We start from the raw sequence: 23399 nt of genomic DNA, 5'->3' as shown, positions 1-23399 counted from the left end.
GGTCCTGTACTCGGCTAGACTGCAAAAACGTCTCACACATGGGGTATCCCTGTACTCAGGAGAAGCAGCAGAATGAATTTTGGGGTGTCAGTTCACATATACCCATGGCATGTGTGAGCAATATATCATTTAATGACAACTTTGTGTAAAAAAAAAAAAAAATATATACATATATATATATTTCCCGGAACTTGTGGCAAAATATAAAATATTCCATGGACTCACCATGCCTCTCAGCAAATAGCTTGGGGTGTCTACTTTCCAAAATGGGGTCATTTGGGGGGGTTTTGTGCTATCTTGGAATTTTAGGGCCTCCGAAACTGTGATAGGTAGTCAGGAGTGAAATCAACAATTTACGCCCTTGGAAAGCCTGAAAGCGGGGACTGGTTTTCGGGGACCTGTACTCGGCTAGACTGCAAAAAAGTCTCACACATGGGGTATCCCTGTACTCAGGAGAAGCAGCAGAATGTATTTTGGGGTGTCAGTTCACATATACCCATGGCATGTGTGAGCAATATATCATTTAATGACAACTTTGTGTAAAAAAAAAAAAATATATACATATATATATATTTCCCGGAACTTGTGGCAAAATATAAAATATTCCATGGACTCACCATGCCTCTCAGCAAATAGCTTGGGGTGTCTACTTTCCAAAATGGGGTCATTTGGGGGGGTTTTGTGCTATCTTGGAATTTTAGGGCCTCCGAAACTGTGATAGGTAGTCAGGAGTGAAATCAACAATTTACGCCCTTGGAAAGCCTGAAAGCGGGGACTGGTTTTCGGGGACCTGTACTCGGCTAGACTGCAAAAAAGTCTCACACATGGGGTATCCCTGTACTCAGGAGAAGCAGCAGAATGTATTTTGGGGTGTCAGTTCACATATACCTATGGCATGTGTGAGCAATATATCATTTTCTGACAACTTTGTGTAAAAAAAAAAAAAAATATATATATATATATATATTTCCCAGAACTTGTGGCAAAATATAAAATATTCCATGGACTCACCATGCCTCTCAGCAAATAGCTTGGGGTGTCTACTTTCCAAAATGGGGTCATTTGGGGGGGTTTTGTGCTATCTTGGAATTTTAGGGCCTCCGAAACTGTGACAGGTAGTGCAGAGATGACATGAACAATTTACGCCATTAGAAAACCTGAGAGTGTTGATTGGCTTTTGCGGTCCTGTACACAGCTAGGCTCCCAAAAAGTCTCACACATGGGGTATCCCCATACTCAGGAGAAGCAGCAGAATGTATTTTGGGGTGTCATTCCACATATACCCATGTCATGTGTGAGAAATTTATCTTTTAGTGACAACATTGTGTAAAAAAAAAAAAAATTAAAAAAAGAAATTGTAATTTTCCCAAAACTTGTGGCAAAATATAAAATATTCCATGGACTCACCATGCCTCTCAGCAAACAGCTTGGGGTGTCTACTTTCCAAAATGGGGTAATTTGGGGGGGTTTTGTGGTATCTTGACATTTCAGGGCCTCCTAAACCGTTAGAGGTAGTGAGAAAATGCAATGAAAAATGTACGCCCTTTGAAATTCTGATGGTGGTGATTTGTTTTTGGGGACCCCTACACAGCTAGGCTCCCAAAAAGTCCCACATATGTGGTATCGCTGTACTCAGGAGAAGCAGAAGAATATATTTTGGGGTGTAATTACACATATACCCATGGCATGTGTGAGCAGTATATCATTTCAATGACAACTTTGTGTAAAAAAAAAAAACATTTTTTTTTTAGTCATTTTTCAAACACCTGTGACAAAAAAATGAAATATTCAATGAGCTCAACATGCCTGTCAGGACATTCCTTAGGATGTCTACTTTCCAAAAAGTGGTAGTTTGGGGGGGTTTTGTACTGCCCCGCCATTTTAGCACTTCATGAAATGAGATAGGCAGTCAGAAATTAAAGCTGCGTAAATTTCACTATTTACACCATAGTTTGTAGACGCTATAACTTTTGCGCAAACCAATAAAAATACGCTCATTGATTTTTTTTTTGTCAAAGACATGTAGCTAAATATATTTTGGCAAAAAAAAATGACATAAATTGAGTATATTGGATATTTTTTAAAAGACAAAGTTGAAAATGTCATTTTTTTGCAAAATTTTCGCTCTTTTTTTATTAATATCGCAAAAAATAAAAAGCGCAGAGGCGATCAAATACCACCAAAAGAAAGCTCTGTTTGTGGGAAAAAAAGGACGTAAATTTCGTTTAGGTACAGCATTGCATGACCGAGCAATTATCAGTTAAAGTCACGAAGTGCCAAGTTGAAAAAAGGGGTCTGGTCTTTAAGCTGCAAAATCCTCCGGTAGGAAAGTGGTTAATAATTTTTTGACCTTTAACTGGCCATTAACTTTGGATACCAGTTTTCAGCCATCAGATTGCAGAAAGTTTGTATTCTAAATTTGTTTACTTGCAGGAAGGACTGGAAGTGCACTAACAAAAGCACTGTGATTTTCTGACACAAAAGTCGAATAGAATAGAGAAGCAGACAAGCACACTAAAACCCAGAGGTTATTCTATGTCCACCCCATTTAATATTTTTTCTGTTCTTTATGCTCTGATTCACTCTGATTGAAATAGCATTCTGAGATTATAATGACCCCCTTCAATCCCACCATCCCTCCTTCGCTCTCTAACTGATTTCTGAATAAAAAAAAACATTTTTTTTTTTTTTTTAAATGGCCTCAAGCCACTGTAATGCGATGCTGCATTCCTAAGTCTTCTCTCCTTCTCTGTTTACCTCCAGTGGGGTCCTGCATCAGGAGCCCTTGTCACTGCTTGCATAACAGGGAAAATTCCTATTGGCTGTCCAGGGGGAAGGGTTCTCTCAGAACCCAGAAAAGAAATGATATCATCTTAAGAGGACTGTCGGGGGGCCAACTGGTGAGGGACCATCTGCAACGCTGGATTAGCAGTCCTCTGCACCCAGAACCAGTGGCTGTCAAGGACCTGGATTGAGGGCTTAAGATAGTAATACTTTGCTAGGCAAGTAAAAAATGAAGCCTTGCAGGATGCGTTAGAGGGGGTGGGAATGGTGCATATATAGCCTGGAGTGGGGAGTTAAAAAAATAAGCTAAGTAAATGACTCAGATTTTGCCCTGTTTATGTTGTAGTTAAAAAAAAAAATATGGGGAGATAGTTATCTAAAGCCCCGTACACACGTACCGATCATCGGCCGAACGATCGGCCGTCTTTTGTCCAGGGCTGTCGTGTCCGCTGAAAAGTGCAAAAGACTGCACACAAATTTTGTCGGCCAACAACAGCCAACTGCAAGAGTGATGTCATGTGATGGTTTACTTTCCGTGTGTTTTTTCTTCTCTGAGCATGCCCAGTCTTGCAAATCTGCTGATTGTCGGCCGAATTCTGTACTGACTGGTGAACAATCGGCTGTTCTGGTGTTGGCCTACAAAAGTTTTAATGCCTACACGACAGATTCTTATGGCCGAAAGTGCGCTGTCGGCTGTCGGAAGCATCATACTAACAAGCCTACAATCGGCCGATCGGTCGTCGGCCGAATATTTACGGCCGACAATCGGTACGTGTGTATGGGGCTTTAGGGTAGCTTCAGTGCCAGATTTTATTCTTAAAGCTAAAGCTACTACAGAAGTCTGCCAAAAATGTGCCCCCTTTTTAAAATATATGCTAGAAGAATGACTCAGATTGTATTTTTTCTGTATTGCTGTTTATGTTGTAGTTAATAAAAAAACTAACATTGGGGGAGATAGTTATCTATCGATATAGATAGACATATTTCACACAAGCAGTAAGACCTGCTTTGTACAATGTCCTATATCTCCATTACTCTTAAACCTTAAGCTACTAATAAAGTCTGCCAAAAAATAAATAAAAATTTGCCCCTGCAGGTTTATGTAATAATGTGCTAGTATGCACTACATACACCTTATGACAGACCTACCTGTCAAGCCATCCAGCACTGCAGAGTCACTGCTCCTGCTGGTCCCAGCACTTCCATCTTCACTCAGGCTTCCTTTCAGGTTCTGTCTCTTTCAGCCACTTAAATAGTTGGGCTATGATGATGTCACTCCTGGATATGTGCATAGGAGTCACATCATCAAGGCACAGACCAGGTGCCGTAAATATGGTCTAAGCTGCGCATGTGCCACTCAGGTCACATTACCACTGACAAGCCAGGAAAAGTATTTATGACAGTGATTATTAAACTAAACTTAATCCAAAATATTGGTGGGCATAAAATGTACAGTACCTGGTCACTGTAGCTAGGATGACTTCCTTACATTTTATCTGATTACATTTGGGTGTCCACTAACCAGTTCAAGTTTCCCATTTGACTCCACAGGACTCCTCCTTTTTTTGACATCCTTTATAATGCCAACCCCAACACTCTGTAGGGGTATTAAAAAAAAAAAAAAAAAACAAGAATGTATCACTCTACAATGTTTGAATTCAGACTTTTGTAAATCACAAATGTAGTGGGTGGATTTCGCTCTGCACATCTAGAGCAGGGGTGGGGAACCTATGGTTCGGGGGCCATATGCGGCCCGCAAAGTCATTTGGTCAGGCCCCCCTGTGCAGCTGAGTCTGTGTCTCTTTCAGCTGATATGTCAGAACGGAGCCAATGCTTCCTGTATAGTTCCTGCTCCATTATGACAGTCTGAGTGAGTCACAGGCGGAGTGATATCAAATGCACGCCACCTGTGACCAATACAATAAACATCACCTCTTCCTCCAGCGTGGCGCTGCTACTTCTCCTAGCCAGCATTTCCCTCCAGCAGCACACACAGCAGTACCAGCCAGAACTAGCAGTACCCACAGCAGTACCAGCCAGAGCCAGAAGTACCAGCCAGAACCAGAAGTGCTCACAGCAGTACCAGCCAGAGCCAGCAGTACTCAGAGCAGTACCAGCACTGCTCACAGCAGTACCAGCCATAACCAGCAGTACTCAAAACAGTATACCAGCCAGAGCCAGCAGTACCAGCCAGAACCAGCAATACCCACAGCGGTACCAGCCAGAGCCAGCAGTACTCACAACAGTACCAGCCAGAACAAGCAGTACCCACAGCAGTACCAGCCAGAGCCAGCAGTACAAGCCAGAGCCAGCAGTACCCACAGCAGTACCAGCCAGAGCCAGCAATACCCACAGCAGAACCAGCAGTCCCCACAGCAGTACCAGCCAGAGCCAGAAGTATCAGCCAGAGCCAGCAGTACCCACAGCGGTACCAGCCAGAGCCAGCAGTACACACAACAGTACCAGCCAGAGCCAGCAGTACCACAGCAGTACCAGCCAGAGCCAGCAGTACCCACAGCAGAACCAGCAGTACCAGCTAGAGCCAGCAGTACCTACAGCAGTACCAGCCAGAGCCAGCAGTACCCACAGCAGAACCAACAGTACCCACAGCAGTACCAGCCAGAGCCAGCAGTACCAGCCAGAGCCAGCAATACCCACAGCAGTACCAGCCAGAGCCAGCAGTACCCACAGCAGTACCAGCCAGCTGTACCCACCAGCAGTACCAGCCAGCTATACCCACCAGCATTACCAACCAGCAGTACCCGCCAGCAGTTCTTTTCAAAACTCACCACCACAAAAAGTCGACTGCGCTCCAGACTGACCAACGCAAACTTGGAAAACCAGTTGCGAGTAGCAACATCATCAATACCAGCTAACATCACACACCTCACCAAAGAGAAGCAGTTGCAGCCATCACATTAGGGGTGAGTAAATTAAATGTTTGACCAAATATAACAGGCTAATTTTTAAGTTGATAATTTTGTATGGCCCCTGAATGATTTTATAAATACGCGAATGGCCCTCGGCAGAAAAAAGGTTCCCCACCCCTGATCTAGAGCATTGATATTGGAATTAAAGTGAGATCTCCAATTGCAGTATTAGTCATGCCTTAAAAGAGAAGTATGGGATTCATGAAAAAAATGAATCTATACTCACCTAGGTGGATGCAGCCTTGGCCTGATGCTGCATTTATCCCCTGTTGGCTCAAGATTGAGAACTGACAGCACAGTGGCTAAGTGGTTAGCACTTCTGCTTAGTAGCATTAGGGTTGCCGGGTTGAATCCCAAACATGACAATACCTCCCCTGAATTTGCATGTTCTCTCTGTGCCTGTGTGGGTTTTCTCCCACACTCCAAAGACATGCTGGTAGGTTCATTGGCTTGTGTATGAATGTAAGTTAGGGACCTTAGATTGTAAGCTCCTTGAGGGCAGGGACTGATATGAATGTGCAATATATTTTTAAAGCGCTGTGTAAATTGACAGTGCTATATAAGTACCTGTAATAAATAAAATAAATCAAACACCGCTGATCGCTTAGTTCTCAGGCTGCAGTGAGCTGGTGACTGTCAGTGCTTATTGAAGTGCTGGGCTGTGCAGGGAGCAGGAGTAGCTGGCTCAGGCTCACTGAGAAGGTGAGCCAACTGTCAGTCCAGAAATCTGGGTGGATCCCAACTGTAAGTTTGGGAGCTTTCCCAAGCCTAGACCGACGCTGTGACTTCAGCCAACAGTGGGCTTTAGCCTGCTGTCAGCTGAAAAAGAGTCACAAGAGTTCAGAACAAACCGTGATCCATAAAAAAGGTAAAGCCAAAAAGGTTTGGCTATACTTCTTTTTCAAATACTGATGTGCTTTGAAAGGATTGTGGTAAAGACTGAGCAAAGAAATCAAAATATTCTCCCTTATGACTCATCAATATTTTGACATCTCTGTGGTTCCAACTAATGTCTAAGCAAACAGCAATTTTTTGTGTGGGCAGCTAATCTAAGCTTAGCCAGGCTGACCTACAATACTTCTGGTATGCATCCTATGGCAATTAGATTCTAAAACCATTGGATACAGTGTTCCAAAAAATGTTTCACATATATTTCTGAAATCTGCAGCTGCTGTAATTTTCTGAAAATGCAATGCAATATGGCTACCTATAGTTGTTCTGTACACAGAATTTCCTGCTTGTGTGATTGGTTTACCAATCTTCCCAGAAGTCTGCCTAAGTCAAATTTCAGGTATCCCCTGTATTAAAAATTGCATTTTTGATGAGATACTCCCCACGTCTAAAGGGATGCAGGTCCAGCAGCTTTCCTAGAGTACAATAGCGGATGTTTACGTGGCACAAGTACATGGCTCTTTGTTTTGCGCATTGAACACTTTATATAGTTGAAGCACTCAACACTTTCTGTTTTATCAGCGTGTGATTAGCTTTATTATTATTGTTTGCTGTCTTCTGGAGTGTGCACATAAGTATTTACACACTAATTATTTTTATTGTGTATGCTTATCAACAGAGATGTATAGTAACTAAGTAGAACTACTTCACTACTGTACTTAAGTACCGAAAGGCGGTATCTGTACTTTCCTAGAGTAGAATTTTTTTCTCCTACTTCCACTTTTACTTCACTACATTTTTTTCAATGATTTCAATACTTCTACTCCAATATTTTTTTTTTGTGCTGCATAGTTACTTGTTACAATTATAAAAATTACCACTGCCAGAACAGTAGATGGCAGGTTTCATGAAGCTCAAAACATGTGTATTATCAGCGCATACTAAAATAAATGCTACTGTATGTATAAATAAAAGCTGCATTTGAAATAATAAAAAACAATATGATGTTCAAACTTTTGACTTCTTTCGACTTCTTTCTTTAATAACTACATAACACAGTACTTGTACTTTTACTTTCAGTACTTGAGTAGCAATTTTTTTTTCAAAACTACTGGTACTTTTACTTTCAGTACTTGAGTAGCAAAATTTTAAAAAAAAACTACTTGCAATACTTAAGTACAAAAAAATGTTGAATACTTTAGTACTTCTACTCAAGTCACTTTTTGATCGAGCACTTCCACTTCTACTTAAGTCACTTTTTGATCGAGCACTTGTACTTTTACTCAAGTATGGGTTTCGAGTACTTTATACAACTCTGCTTATCAATAATTTTGGTTTAAATTTACTTAAAAAAATGTAAATTTATAATGTATAGCATTGTATGTATTTATGAATATCCAGCATACTTGTTTGAGTGTTTGATACAGCTGCTAGAATATAGGTTGCATAGAGTGCAGGTGAGATTGATATATAAAAAAGTGATCATGCCAGTAATTAAATGTGGCAAAAAAATTACTAAAATCTAACAATTGTGTGGCTGACATACAATGTGACTTAATGTCAGCACCGAGAAGTCTGTATTGAAAAAAACATTACCTTGTCCTCCACCACTGGTCTCTGCCTGCCAGTTGGACCTGCCGAAAAAAACTTAAAGTGTTACTAAACCCAGGATCCTGCATTCACTATAACAGGTCTCACAGTACACAAAACGTGGAAAGGCAAATATTTTAGTACATATAAGCTACTAAAGACCTTTTCTCATCAGCAGTATATAGCAGTCTTGTGACTTCGATCAGTGTCTGGTTAAATCTTGTAGATGGAGTTTTCATTCTCCTCTGACTGTCCTATGAGGCTGCATGACCCTGACTCTCTGTTTGGACAGTGCCGATTGGCCCTGTGCCGATCACATGCACCCTCCCAAGAAGAAAAAAAAAAAACTCTCTAGCAATACACCCCAAACTGAGAATGTGCAGAGTGCCACTAAGGGCTCTGTTCTATCAGGGCATGGATTGGGGACTTTGGAAGATGGGGAGGATCAGAGAAGACAAACAGACTTTTTACCCAATGCAGAGGATTAACCCCTTAGGTTCCAGAGTGAGTATAACAAGCACACTTGACTGCATATACAGACCGATTTTACTATTGTGGGTTTAGTAACACTTTAAGGCATCAATAATGTTCACCTTGCCACACCCCAAACACATCTGGGACCTGCAATACCAACTGACCCACTGCTAATGTATTGAGGCAACATGATCACAAGGCTGGTTTGCTGGTAAGTTACCAGCATGTCCCTTTTGCAAAGTCATCTTTTCCAGTAGTTAATATGTTTGATACATTTGCCCTTTGTACGTCTATCTTTAAAGCGGAGTTCCGGGCACAGAAGTCATTTTTTAATAAACATACCCCCGGGACAGTCAGGGCTAGCACATTCCACAATGGCTAGCCTCTGATCTGTCCCGGTTCGCACTTACCTTTTAGAAGAAATACTTACTTATAAAATTTCTTCCACAGCGTTTCCATCTCTCTTGTGGGCAGCTGAAGCTGGCGCGGTCCTCTTCTGTGTCTTCTTCCGCGTCTTCTTGTCCCAGAATGCGCCTGCACCGGCCCCTCTCGTCACTTCCGGTGCGGCGCCGCATTCCTCCACAGCTTCTGGGCATGCCCAGAAGCTGTTTAGCAGGGGAATTCGGCGTCGCCCAGAAGTGACGAGCGGGCCCGGTGCCGTCGCATTGATTCCTGGGAGCGATGACGTTTAGCTCCCAGGAATCATCGCGAGGCAGGAAGTGACGGGGTGAGCCGTGGCGCCGAGGGAGGAAGTACTCTGAGGTGAGTATTTACGATCTTTAATTAAAAGGTGAGTAAACAAAACAAAACAAAATAACTATCCAATTCCTTTTCAGGTTTTGTCGAACTAGCGGAGGGGCACAAAAAAAATATATAGTTTTTGTGCCCGGAACTCCGCTTTAAATCCTTGTTTGTACGTTGCATAGCTGAATAAAGGAAAGCAAGCTATGTGAAAAGCTCTGCTGTGAACACTGGGAGAGTCTGAGTAAAATGAAGTAAAAACATGTTCCAAACTAGTGTAAAGAAATGGGACCATGACTGTAACATTGGTGAGCAAGTACCTCCACTACTCTGAAATATTTTGGGGCCATGCCTCTTCATCGAAGTGGAGGAGTGAGCTACTCTCAGCCTTAAATAGGAAAAAAACGACAAAATGGTGTTCACACTAGCTCTATGGCTAGTGCAGAGAATGAGGCTAATGAAGAGAACAAGATGACAGGATCTCACCCTGATGAATGAGGGAGGGGTAAAATAGTGGAGGCATTTGCTTACGAAAATTGCACTCACAGTCCCCTTTCTTTGCACCAGCTTGGGACATTTTTGTAGTTAATTTTATTCATGCTCTCCCTGTGTTCACAGCAGAGTTTTCCACCTAACTTGTTTCTGCTCCTACTGTCAGCCAATCTGTGAGAGAGTTTCAGGCCTGTGTTCCTTCTAAAGAATTTCTTGGTGATATGCCCTGATCAAGCCACTTCTGTGTAAGTGCATTTGTATTTATTCCATTTTATTAAGGTAGTTTTATCTGCATATGCAGTGCACTCTGTTTATTCTTTTATTTCCTCCAGTTGGTGTCATTTATGGGAAACCGCTAGTAGTTGCCTGTAATCTAAAGGTGGGCATAGATAGGTCGAAAAATTGGCTGGTTCAGTAGGAACTGCCCAAGTTTTGATCTTTGTGTGGCCCTCGCTGTTCGTCAATCGACTTCTGTCTAACAGACACACCAAAAAGGCAGATACATGTGCTTATCAGTGTATTCTGACAGTGGCAGAAGCCTTTGTTAAAATAAAATTTCCTAGCAAGGGGGATTCCTTCATTCACCCACTTGTGTAGATGGAGGAATCTGTTTGTTATGTTCAGCCTATTGCATTTGGATGTGCACCTCAAAGCTCAAACACGTGTGTATGTGTGTGCATGTGTGTTTATACTGGCAGTGGACGGTGTCAGTAGGGCAAGGATTGGTGTTAATAGAGCAGTGGATGGTGTCAGTAGTTTTTATTTTTATTATTTTTTTACAATTTTTTTCTTGTTTTTTTTTTTTTTACAATTATGTTAGAAGCGGTTAGGGGGCTATGGTGAAATATAATGGGCTTAAACAGGGTTATTCTGAATCACACAGGGGGATTAGGGTGTGTCCAGGCATACCTGCCATGCTTTGTGTGCAAGCCTATCATGTTCAGCCTGCTGGCTGAAAAAAAACAAAAAAAAAACACAAACCATGTATAGCCTAGCTTTAGTGTTTTACTGTTGATTATTATATTATTATTATACAGGATTTATATAGCGCCAACAGTTTGCGCAGTGCTTTACAATGTGAGGGAAGACAATACAGTTACAATACAGTTCAAATGATGTGGGATGTTGAATTTTACCTGTCCTTAGACCAACCATAGTGTGTGCCTAAGAGCCCAAGCTCTTGTTCTCCCTGCTGTTGATTTTTTTATTTTAATTTTTTATTCATGAAAGAAGCCAGAATACCTATAAAAGTGGGAAAAGGTCACACAACGTATTATGTACTAAAACTAGCTGCATAATGATGAATTAATATTTCCTGAAACCCTAAACTGAAAATAGTGTTCATTTGGAACAATTTTTCGAAAACATGCCTGCATGTGCAGGACTTTATGGGCCATAGGGGTCGATTTACTAAAGGCAAATCCACTGTGCACTACAAGTGCACTGCAAGTGCATTTGGAAGTGCAGTCACTCTAGATCTGATTGGAAAATCAGAAATGAGGGGAAGCTCTGCTGATTTCTATCATCAAATCATGTGCAAGCAAAAAATGCTGTTTTTTATTTTCCTTGCATGCCCCCCACATATCTACAGTGACTGCAGTGCACTTGTAGTTCACAGTGAATTTTCCTTTAGTAAATACACCCCATAGAATCAAGTTCTTACCTTACTCTAGGTGTGGCTGGCAAACTAGACATGCCTCATAGGCTGAACTTATGCCCGACGGTTGGGCCACCTCTTTCGATTTTACAGCCTTGTCCTGATCTACTATGCCCTACTTCTAGTTGTCATTACCATGTTACTGGTCTGCTTTTGTCTACATGCAGAACCCACTCTTTACATTTTTTCAGTGGAAATGATTGGAGAAAGGAGTAAAGGCAGCTTCTAACTCTACAGTTGTTCTAGTTTTCAGACACACTTTGAGTTATCTGAAAGACTAAATTGCTTGCAACATGCATTTAAGTATATATACATGTTGCAAGCAATTTAAATTCCTTCTATATATACTAATTCCTTCTTTAGACTGATTATCTTTTCAGTGGTATAAATGTGAACAGTGATGCCAAAGAAACTGTAGTTTGAAAGATCAACCATAGGATGGCACCATTGTTCTATAAATGTACTAGATAACCTAAAACGATACAAAATATACACACACACACACACACACACACACATATATATATATATATATATATATATATATATATATATATATATATATATATCTACATACACATTTTTATTCTTTGTTATATGACCAAATACTCTTGTTGTAAAATAAAACACCCCTAGAGCGACATTAGGGTTTTCTAGATAGTTATGGGTATGTTTTATATTCCTGTATAACAAATATATTTTTATAAGTGATAAATGCCTGAACATTGTGGATAAAGTCTAATCTTAAAATACATAAACCTTGCAGGAAGGTTCGAAGCAGGGTGCCACTGAGATACTTATTGTATTGAAACTGTCAGTGATATAGGCAATTTAGCTTATCAGAAATATTTTCAGTGGAATATACATTTATGTCTGATGTTGTAAATCCTTCTGGAGGAATTTAGCTTGCTGACCCTAAAGGATATATGCTGCTATATAACACTTATCTTGTTCTCTGTTAGATGTCTTGTAATAGAAAATGCTTTCCTAAAATATAGTTCCCCATCAATCTTAACTGTCTGGTATAACACAGGAAATAACCAAAATGTTCTCATTTCTGTACCTCATACCAAATGAATGCACAGCCTGGGCTCTAGTGACCTCATTGAAATGCCTACCAAGCTAAATGTTAAATATAAAGCTGCGGTATACAATTATTATTTTTTTAAATATCTGTTTATTAGGGTTTTCAAAAATACAATACACAAAAACAACAAAAAAAAAGCAAGAACAACCCGGATGCAAAATCTGCTGAAGCTCTGCATAGAAACCAATCAGCTTCTAGCTTTTTTTTTTTTGCAAAAGCTTAATTGAACAAGCTGAAGTTAGAAGGTGATTAGCTACCATGCACAACTGCACCAGATGTTGCACTCTCTAGTTTTAGTAAATCAACCTCAAGGTGGCTACATTTTCACTAGGGTAAAAATATGGGGTTAAATATTAGTTGCCAGAGCTAGATGTCATGGAAGAAATGATAGTTTAAAAACATCCATCTTGTTAATGTGATTTCTTATCATCTAAGTGGTGTGTGATGGCAATAGTAGTTATTGCCTTTGAAAGAAAACTTAACATAAGGCAAATACAAAGGCTGCTTCTGAAAGTGTAAGGTACCTGGTTATGCATCCATGCTGCTTCTTTGGCTTCATTACTTTCACAGTCACTGACCCAGACCAAATACTCAGATCCAAAGGGTCTGAGAAAAGTTAAAAGTCCATATTTTCATATTTGTTCTGAGATCGCTAACTTAAAGTAATGAAACAAGAGGGTCAACATTGATGTCATAAGCATTGCTTAAAAGATAATCTAGATGAAAGGTACTGCAATTAAAGGGCTTTTATACTTACCTCATCGGCAACCCATGTCTTCTATCTCCCTTCCATTTTAGCGCTGCAGCCTCCAAAATTCTTTTGCATACAAAATTTCTGGGAGTGTTGGACGTCTGTGTCCCTCAACATGTCCTGTAGTTCCATTCTCCAACCTCTATCTTACAGAGAGTCTTTCAGTTAGCATAGACTAAAAACACAGCCTATACTTGGGTTTTTTTCGAATTGATTTATTTCAGCAGTCCTTGGTCAATGGTGCTAACTCCGGAAAAATTAGAAAAATACTGTAATGTAAAATACTAAAGAGCAAGGCAGTAAAAAAGTAAAGGTTACCACACAAATTATTTAAAGTGGTTTTAATAACTAAACATGCATTCCCTGCATTAGGGTAAAAAATGTCCCACTAGTTGTATAGTCCTCTCATCTCCTTTTATACCTACCTAAATACTAACTTGATTCAGTGCTGTACCCATCTGCAGCAGTGCTTTTCTCTATCTCTCTCCTCATGGGTTTTAATTAAATCCTGTGAAGTAGGAACGGAGGGCAGGGCCGAGTTGCAAAGTGTGTGTCAATGGATGCACACAGAGCCCAGCTCGAGTGCGAGCCCACAGGTGTTCCTCCATAGGAAGTGGCTTCCTATGGTGGCACACAGAGAAAAGTAGGAGCCGAGAGCACTACTGGGGGGCCTTCAGAAGAGGACATTGCAAAGAGCAGATTAGTATTACAGGTTTATTTTAATAAAGGAAATACCCTTTACAACCACTTTAAACTTCATAATTATAATTTAAAATGCAAACTTACTGAAAATACACTTCACTTTACAGAAAAAGACAGTTTTTATGAGTTTTATTTAGAGAGTATTCTCAACATGTTTCTTGATAATTTAGGTAAAGTGATATTGAGAAACGAATCTAATCTTGACAAACAATAGAGAAAAGGTTGTTTTAAAAGGTAAAATAAATAGTATTTTCAATTTAATCTCAATAAAACTATTCCATTCCATCATCCAATGGAAACATGGAAAACATTGGAAGGTTCATGTAACTTACTTCGTGCCATCTCTGAAACCTAACTTGCTTTTTAGATGAAGCTTGTGATTTCATTGTTCTGACATATGCACTATTGCTCTTCTAAATACAGTTTAACATCTATAAATTAAGTATTCTGCTTTATAAACACTTTAAAATGTAAGTTCTGGCTGCTACGTTACTGAAAACTCAACAGCATACACGTCTTGATTTCTTTGTGAAGTCACTTTTGGACATTTAAAGTTTTGCTGTAATAAATACAACCTGTCAACACGAATTATAATCAAATTCAAGTCAGCCAATTTCTCTCTGTTTATAGGATGTCCTGCACAATTGCCAGTTACACAGGATATCGTTTTGTGCCGACGATAAGACAGACAAGCGGATTTTTACATTCATATGCAAGGATTCGGAGTCAAATAAGCATTTGTGCTATGTGTTCGATAGTGAGAAATGTGTAAGTATGCCAGATGTTTTAGGGTGTTTTTTTGTCCTACATGAAAAAAGTTTGGCTTGGCTAGAAACTGCTAAAACGACTTGGGATCAGATGAAATCTCCAGATGTTTATCTTCATTAATGGCTCCAACTTGTCATGAGAAAACAGATCAAGATGTTTCATTTGTATTTCTTCCCATGCTATGCTTTATGCGGCTATAAATTAAGGCTGATCTGCCCTTTGTTATTCCACTTAGCTCTTTGTGTCAGACAAGTAATCAAGCGAACCAGAACATTTCTTATAAATAAAGCAATCTAACGGATTGAAGATTTGGAAAAAACGAAATTGTGGCTTGAATTTGCATGACTAATTGGGAAATCCAAAACTAAACACAGAGAACTCTTACATGCTGGAAATACCTGAAATAGTAATACCCCATTAAAACAAAATGTTACATGTATGCCGTTATTATTGTAAGAAGATACTTAAGCTGTTCAATGATAAAAAAAAAAAAAAACCCTGCCAGTGAGGGGAAACAAGCCAGTGTTCTTTTTTCCCTAAAACAGTCTAGAGCCCTTAATTGCATCATGCAGTTTATAGTCAGGAAACTTTTCTTCTTTCTTTCTGTATTTGCCTCTGATCATAAAGAACCTATGGTAAAAGATTTTATAGCTAAGGAGAAGAGGAGGGGCTACAGCAGAAGATTCATAATACTGCTATATAAGTGCCTGTAATACATATTAAAAAAAAAATACAAATAATGTGCACTGCAGGGAGGAGTGTAGCAATGAACAGGAGAAGGGGGGTATATTTTAGACTTCGTAGAGATAATTGTGGACATGAACTCCAGGAAGAAAATTAATCTGTTGAATAGCAAAAAGTTACATGTATTTGGGTGTATGCCAGCCCGTGCATCGCTGGCTATTCTTTACAATTTACATTTTATAAGCATGCCATGAAGTATTGCTTTTGCTAAGAGGAGCGTTAAGGCTCTCCTACATACAAGATGCACTGTCATTTTTCAATCCTGCCTGTCCTTTTGTCCATTCACAAATCATTTTGTATTTTGTGAATAGGTTAACTAAATACAAGAAAGCTATACTTCATGGCATAAAAAAAGGTGTAAATTCTATAGAAGACCCAGCTGTCCAGAAGGGGACATACACCTTGTGACGGACCACCTGGAACCCCACCTGGGTGCCTCCACCAACATACAGCTTCCTCCACTCAGGAATCAGGGACAAGGTATTATATATGAATATTGCACCCAAGAACTAGACGACACAAGGTGCAAACTGGAACTCATTTTATTGTAAATTCACTGAATTTATACCACACAAAACCAGATAAGAGCTTGATCACATTATCCTAAACAATGCAAACTTTAGACAGTAATATCATCAGTACAACTAACAGTACAGCTAATATAAATCTAATGAACAGCTAACATAAACAGTAAGGTAATCAACAACTAGCAACTAACAGCTAACAGTGATCTAATTAACAGTAAGCTAATCAACAGCCAAGCCTTCAGACAATGCTTTTAATAATCTGAGAGTCCACCGCAGACAATCTGGTAACAAGCCCACCCCTGAATACACAAAGTACATTACACATGTGGTCTTTCAAGTACTTGTGTAATTTGTCCACTAGAAAAGTCATCATACAAAAAAGTGAAATTAATTTATCTTCATAGATTTCTTGAGGGAGATTGTTGATAAATATTTCTGTCCCAAGTGGAGGAGCTTCGCCCACCCAGTCCATATTTCCTCTGACAATTAACCTGTAAAAAATAAATATTACACTTTTCCATCAACTCCAGAAGGAAAGCTTTCTTGTCTTGATTCAAAGAATTAATCCAAGCCTCGCTTTCAGAATTCATCATTTTGTCCATCATTAGAGAATGAGCTGCTTTCTCCATAGCATCAGCGGCTGAACTGAGCTCTTTACCATGCTCTGACTGGGAGAAGCAGACAAAATCCCTGGTCTCCTCCATGGGCCATAATCAGTTGGTAGAAGGTTGGCCCCTAGTCCCCTCCAAAAGCCCCTGTCCTGTTTGTGTCTGTCACACACCCCATTACACGTAACTATTTACCCAGTAGATTTTAAAGGGAAAGTTCACCTTTGCTGAAAATCTGTAAGGTGAACTTGCACTGGACCCCATCCCCTCTGGTCTCGCTGTACCAGAGTCCCACGATCCCCAGCTGTCAGGCACCAGGACTCCACTTCACCGGTCCGGGGATTTGAAATCCTCCTGGATTTCTCTTCTCTCATCCAGCGATGATAGGACAGGCTAGACATGGTTTCATTGGTCAGTTCTGTCCATGTGACAACGCTGCCCAATTAGAATGCCTCCTATCCGTACACATGTGGAATGTGGGACTTTAATGGTACTCAGAAAAGATTTTTAGGGAAAAAAATCACTTTATAAATATAAAATAATTTTTACTTTATTTTCATATAATTTCATAAAACAACAAATACATCAAAAAGTTATTTTTGTCTCTACAGAGATGTAAATATACATTAATGTATATTGTACTTCAATTTCCGACCGGTTTCGCCAAATTAGCTTCTTCAGGGAAATGAAGATGTATAATGCATGATTACTAAAGGGAGAAACATACATATGAGATAATGTCACATTTTATACATTGCATAATGATATGTTACAAATCATTAATACATCAACCAGGAAGCAATTCAATGCAGGAAAAAGATGGGGAAACCCATACCTGAAGCATGGAGTCCCATTTTATTGTGGAGCAAACTGTAGGATGTAATACGGGCTTAATTCCAAAGCTCAGTATAAGGGCTCTTTCACACGGCCGCTCCGTGTGAAAGCTCCGCTGCGGGACTTTTTTTTTTTTTTTCACGGAGCGGATGACATTTGTGTCATCCGCTCCGTGTGTCCGCATATCATCCCATCCGTTTGCGGATGATATGCGGACATAATGTAAGTCTATGGGGATTACGGATGTCAGCAGATGACACCGCTGACATCCGATTTTCCTTCCTTTCCGTTTTATGAACGGAGGAAAAATAGGGTTCTGTTCCGTTCCAAAAAACGGAACAGAACTGAAAGGAGGAAAATCTGATGTCAGCGGATGGTATTCTGCTGACATCCGCAATGCCATAGACTTACATTATGTCCGCAAATCCTCTGCAAAAAAATAGGATAATTTGCGGACACACGGAGCGGCCGTGTGAAAGAGCCCTTAGTCCCAACAAGAGATTGGCCACACCTGATAGGTCTCCCGCAGAGGGGGTAATCAGCTCCAAGAGGACAAATTAGAACTGTCTAAAAAAACCTGTCAAAAATATGAGCAATTGTAGGTATTTAAAGATAAAAAAAGAAAATAACTATTTTTCATTTAAATGTAAAAAGAAAAGAGTATATATTGCTCATAAGACCATTATACTTACATATATAAGCAATGTATCCACATTTTGTCCATACATACTTATAGGGATGTTGGTACTCTAATTTCTCCTTGGCTTCACACACTATTTTTTATTAATCCTATCCGTACATGCTGAGGTACGGATAGGAGATTTAGCCGTGGGGATTTTAAATCCCTGGACCAGTGAAGCAGCGTCCCGGTGTCTAACAGTGGGGGATCACGGGACTTCAATACGGCGGGACCGGGTGGGATGGGGAGGAGGTTCAGTGTAAGTTCACCTTACAGATTTTCTGTAAAGGTTAACTTGCACTTAAATTATTTTTTTTTCCTGAAGTTCTTTTTAAGGCTTTCTGTTTCAAATAGTGCCCCATACACACACGCTGTATTTTAAAGGATTGCATTCTAATCTGAAAACAACCTTTAAAGCAGATATTTAAACAAAAAACAGTGAATGCATATTGGAAAAAATGAAATGGATTTCCCATTTCAATAGTTTTTTATTAAATTTTCAAGAAAAAGAACAAATAACAAATACGTTATACAGGTACACCGGTTGAAATCCGCAACAATCACAATGAACAATGTATACCCAATTCAGCCATCAGACAGCGCCAACCTATTACTTGGGATAGGGCCTCCCGCTAGTCGGCCCCCCAGCCAAACAATTCCGTGCAGCGCCAACGGGGAACCCACCCCGGACCACCCCCATCGGGAACAACACTGTGATCCAGTGCGGGCCCCCCCCAGCCCCCCCGGGGGCCAGGCGCCAACCCACGGGACGCCCACCCACTGCCCCCACGTAGCGTGTGGGCATTGAATGTGGTAGTTACAATTAACTCTGACAGCATTTCAACCCTTGTACAGTCGAGAAACATAGATCCTTAATACATAAGACTATCAACTGGACAGTCTAAAACTTTAACCTCATATGCAAGTACATGTCATCATTCAAAAGTATAAGCATTACATTATAACAAAACACCTAGAGACAAGGCTGCCCCTATCCCGGGTATTTCGATGACCAACAACTCCACATCTGTTCAAATTGCGTGCACTGTCCATTAACATTAGCAAAGAATCTTTCATATGAATAATGGGAACGAACTCTATTAATCACCCCCAACACTTGAGGTTTATTTTCCGATCTCCATGCCACAGTAATAGTTAACCTGGCTGCGGTGAGGATATGGGTAACGATAGCTCGGTGTAAGGGAGGCACTTTTTGGATGCCTAGGTTCAATAGAGCCAAGGCCGGGGACATTGGCATCAGCTCCCCGGTCACCGACCTAAGTAGAGCAAACACCGCCGCCCAATAGCCTGTGAGACACCGACATTGCCATAGAAGATGAAATAGCGTTCCCTGTCCCCCACACCCCCGCCAGCAGGCCGTGGAAGCGTCACCAAACATTCTGCCCAGGCGCACCGGGGTCAGATAGCTGCGGTGGTGGATTTTGAGAGCCACCTCCCAGTGATTAGTACAATGTGTCAATGAATATCCGGAGCGAGTGGCCAGCCGCCATTCACGCTCCGTATATTCCTCCCCTAGGTCTTTTTCCCATGTTAATTCGTTAGAGGACTTGCTGTACCTAGTATGGTGTTGCAGTGCCTTGTAGAACCACGAAAGTCCCCTTGGTTTGCTATAGTGGTTTGAGAAATAGTCCCAGATATCAGAAGGTACCTCCACTAAGGGATTAGGGTGTTTAATATGGTAGTGATATAGCTGGGCCCTAAAAAAAGAGGGATTATTAACAGGATGGTTGCGTATTTCCCGGTATGAGGATGACCTAGACCATTCCCCAAGAGGTATTTTCAGTGAAGGTATAAGATATTCATAGGAGTCTAGCTTCAATTCCAGTTTAGTTTTAGGGATCCCTGTCAAGGATTGTGCCACTTTCCAGGCTCGTAACGTCGCCTGCAAAGAGGATATCCTGGGGATGCAGATTGCACTGTCAGATACAAAGGCCAGAAGCAAGGCCGGGAGTTCCCTTTGCGCCACTATTGCCCTTTCTAAAAGCACCCATAATTTATCTGAGGTGGGGTCAAACCAAGCTTTCGCTTGATCTAATAGGGCGGCCGCGTAATAAGTTTTGAGGCGCGGGAAGCCGACGCCTCCCACAGATCTAGATTTAATCAGTATAGAGTACGGGATCTTCGGTACCTTACCCCCCCACAGGAATCTCCGAAATTCCTTGTCCATATTATTGAAGAATGCTTCTGGGATTACCACCGGGAGTGTCCTAAAATAATAAAGAATCTTCGGTAGCACCAGCATCTTGAGTGCAGATATGCGTCCCAACCATGATAGTTCATAGGAGGCGATATGTGCTAGGTCGTCCCGAACGATGGACTGCAATTTGGTGAAATTAGTATGATATGTTTGAGATGTCGGCGCCACCAAAGATATACCTAAGTACGGAACCGATTTAGTGGTCCATTGAAAAGGGTGCTTGCTCTTAAGGCTTTGCAGCTCTCTAGCAGACAAAGAAATCGGCAAGCACATGGACTTTGTTACGTTAAGCTTATAGTAGGAAATGGCTCCAAAAGCTTCCAGTTGGCACTGCAAATGGTGGAGGGATCGTGTTGGGGAAGTCAGGGTAAGGATCACATCATCCGCAAATAGCCCGATTTTGTGATCTCTTCCCCCTACTCCAATACCCGAGATATTGGGATCACTCCTAATGGCCTCCGCCAGGGGCTCCATAACCAAGGAAAAAATAAGTGGTGACAGGGGGCACCCCTGGCGCGTTCCATTGGTAATCACAAAGCTGTCAGACATGGCACCGGATGTAAACACCCTGGCCGAGGGTTTAGTATATAGGGCAGAGATAGCAGAAAACATAGGTCCCTGAAACCCAAATTTGGTCAATATCGCTTTTAGGTACCCCCAGTGAACCCTATCAAACGCTTTTTCTGCGTCTAACGTCAGGAACACCGAAGGCACCTTCCTGTTTTCAGCCATTTGCAAGAGATCCAACATTCTCCTAGTGCCGTCCGGCGCCTGTCTACCTTTCACGAATCCCACCTGATCCGCCTTGATCAGGCAGGGAGTTACCTCGGCCAGGCGCACAGCTAGGATTTTTGCATATAGCTTAAGATCCGAATTTAGAAGAGAAATGGGACGGAAATTTTGGGGCACATCAGGCGTTTTGCCTGGTTTCGGAAGTGCAACAATCACTGCTTGTAACATTTCCTCTGGGAAGGAGGCACGCTGGGCAGCCGCAATAAATACTTTACAAAGATATGGGGACAAGGTTTGTTGGAATGTCTTGTAGTATTCAGCCGAAAAGCCGTCCGCTCCTGGAGATTTGTTAGGTGGTAGGGACGAGATAGCCTTTTGAACTTCCGCCTCTGTTATAGGGGAATTCATTACCTGCCGCATCTGATCCGTTATAGTGGGAAGATGCAAGGAGTCTAAGAAGGACTTAATAAGGGGTTCTGAAGGTTGAGGGGTCTTCGCATCATCCTTAAGGTTGTAAAGTGCCTTATAGTAACTAGAAAAGGCGTTGGCTATAGCAGTGGGGTGGCGTACTAGGATATCAGTTGTGGGCTCTTTGATAGAGGGCAATTTAGTTTTTTGGTGCCTCCTTCTCAGGAAATTAGCTAACATTTTGCCCGATTTGTTACCCTGAGAATAGTATCGTGCTTTAGATAAGAACAAGAGATGCTGATGTTCTTCTAGAAGTTTAAGACAGACAAGTTTTCTGGACTCAGTAAGCTCCTCCAATTTAAGTGGGGTAGAGTCTGCTTTATGAGCGATCTCAAGGGATCTGAGCTTCCCCATCAGGGAATCCAACTCCCGAGCCCTCGCCTTTTTTACTCTAGAGGCCTGTTGGAGAAGAATCCCCCTGGAAACCGCCTTGTGTGCGCACCATAATGTGAATATGTCCACCTCCGGAGTGTCATTATCCTCAAAATATTCCCGAATCCGACCACCCATCCGCTCCCGATGGCCCGCGTCCCGGAGCAGAGACACATTGTTGCGCCACAGTTGGACCGGGGTAGTCATATGGGGCTCCGAGAGCACCAACGAGACCGGAGCGTGGTCAGACCAGGACATAGTGTGGATGGTAGACTTCTCAACCGCCCTTAGGAATTGTAGGTCAGCCACAAATAGATCTATTCTCGAGTACGATCCATGAGGGGCTGAGTAGTACGTGAAGTCCTTTTCCGTAGGGTTCAAACAACGCCAGACATCATATAAGTCAGAGGTGTGCAAAAACGTTTGTAGAGTAGCCCTCGCACGCCCCTGAGTGGGAGAACAATCCAACCCTTTATCTGCAAGACAATTAAAATCCCCACAGTACAGTGTGAGACCCTTTTTCACACGATCCACTTTTCTCCTCAGCGCCCGTAAGAATCGCAATTGCCCCTGATTGGGAGCATAAAGGTTAACAATTGTGTAGGTGATATTATTAATGTCACAGACTAGGATAAGGTACCGACCTGCCTCGTCGGCCAACGAGTCGTGTAAGGTGAAGGCAACAGAATTTTTAATAGCAGTAAGTACACCCTTCTTTTTAGTAGCACCCGAAGAGGAGAAAATGTGGGGGTAGGACCTGTCAGAGCACCGAGGAGGATTGGACCGTGTGAAGTGGGTCTCTTGGACACAAACTACATCTCCATGTAAAGCGCGAGCCTCCCGCCAGAGAGACCTGCGCTTGAAAGGACTGTTAAGGCCGTGTGCGTTAATAGAAACTATCTTAATAACCATTAAAAGAGAAAAGGCATAAAGATAATGAAACTTTGCAGTTATCAGTCTTAATTCACTACAAGCAGGGTCTTCATAGGTCAAGCAGCCTCCGCCATATCGAGATAGGAAAAAGGACAGACAGTGCGGACAGTACCTGTAGAGAGTGTACAAGGACACAGTCCCCCATGTGTGCTGCTGGTGTTGAGCGCATGCAATGTAAAAGTTCTTGGTCATCAGGGTAGTAGTTTCCAGTTCTTCGTAGACAATGATGAGGTCAAAAAAATGAACTATAAAACAAAATGAAACATAAAAAGCACAAAAAACAAGTAAACAAGAGTTCGGAGTAAACCCCGTCATGCGATAAGATCGCAGACACTGGTCAGAGGGGTGTCAGCTCCGAGCACCCGGTCACTCCTGGACCCCGACTCATCCAGGTAGGAGGTAACTTCAACTGCTCAG

General features: G+C 41.5%; 1 protein-coding gene across 2 annotated transcripts in view; it reads left to right on the top strand.

The window, feature by feature from the left end:
* The window catches only part of GULP1 (GULP PTB domain containing engulfment adaptor 1), a 788491-nt gene that overhangs the window by 540603 nt on the left and 224489 nt on the right, over positions 1-23399 (top strand). For both annotated transcript variants that reach the window (XM_082260575.1, XM_082260574.1), the window contains exon 7: positions 14730-14867. In XM_082260575.1, the coding sequence (XP_082116701.1) occupies positions 14730-14867 (138 nt within the window). The remainder of the gene's footprint in view (positions 1-14729; positions 14868-23399) is intronic.

Source organism: Pelophylax lessonae, assembly GCF_965119305.1.
Source record: "Pelophylax lessonae genome assembly, chromosome: 6".
NCBI lineage: Eukaryota > Metazoa > Chordata > Amphibia > Anura > Ranidae > Pelophylax > Pelophylax lessonae.
This window is presented reverse-complemented; position numbering and strand designations above follow the sequence as displayed.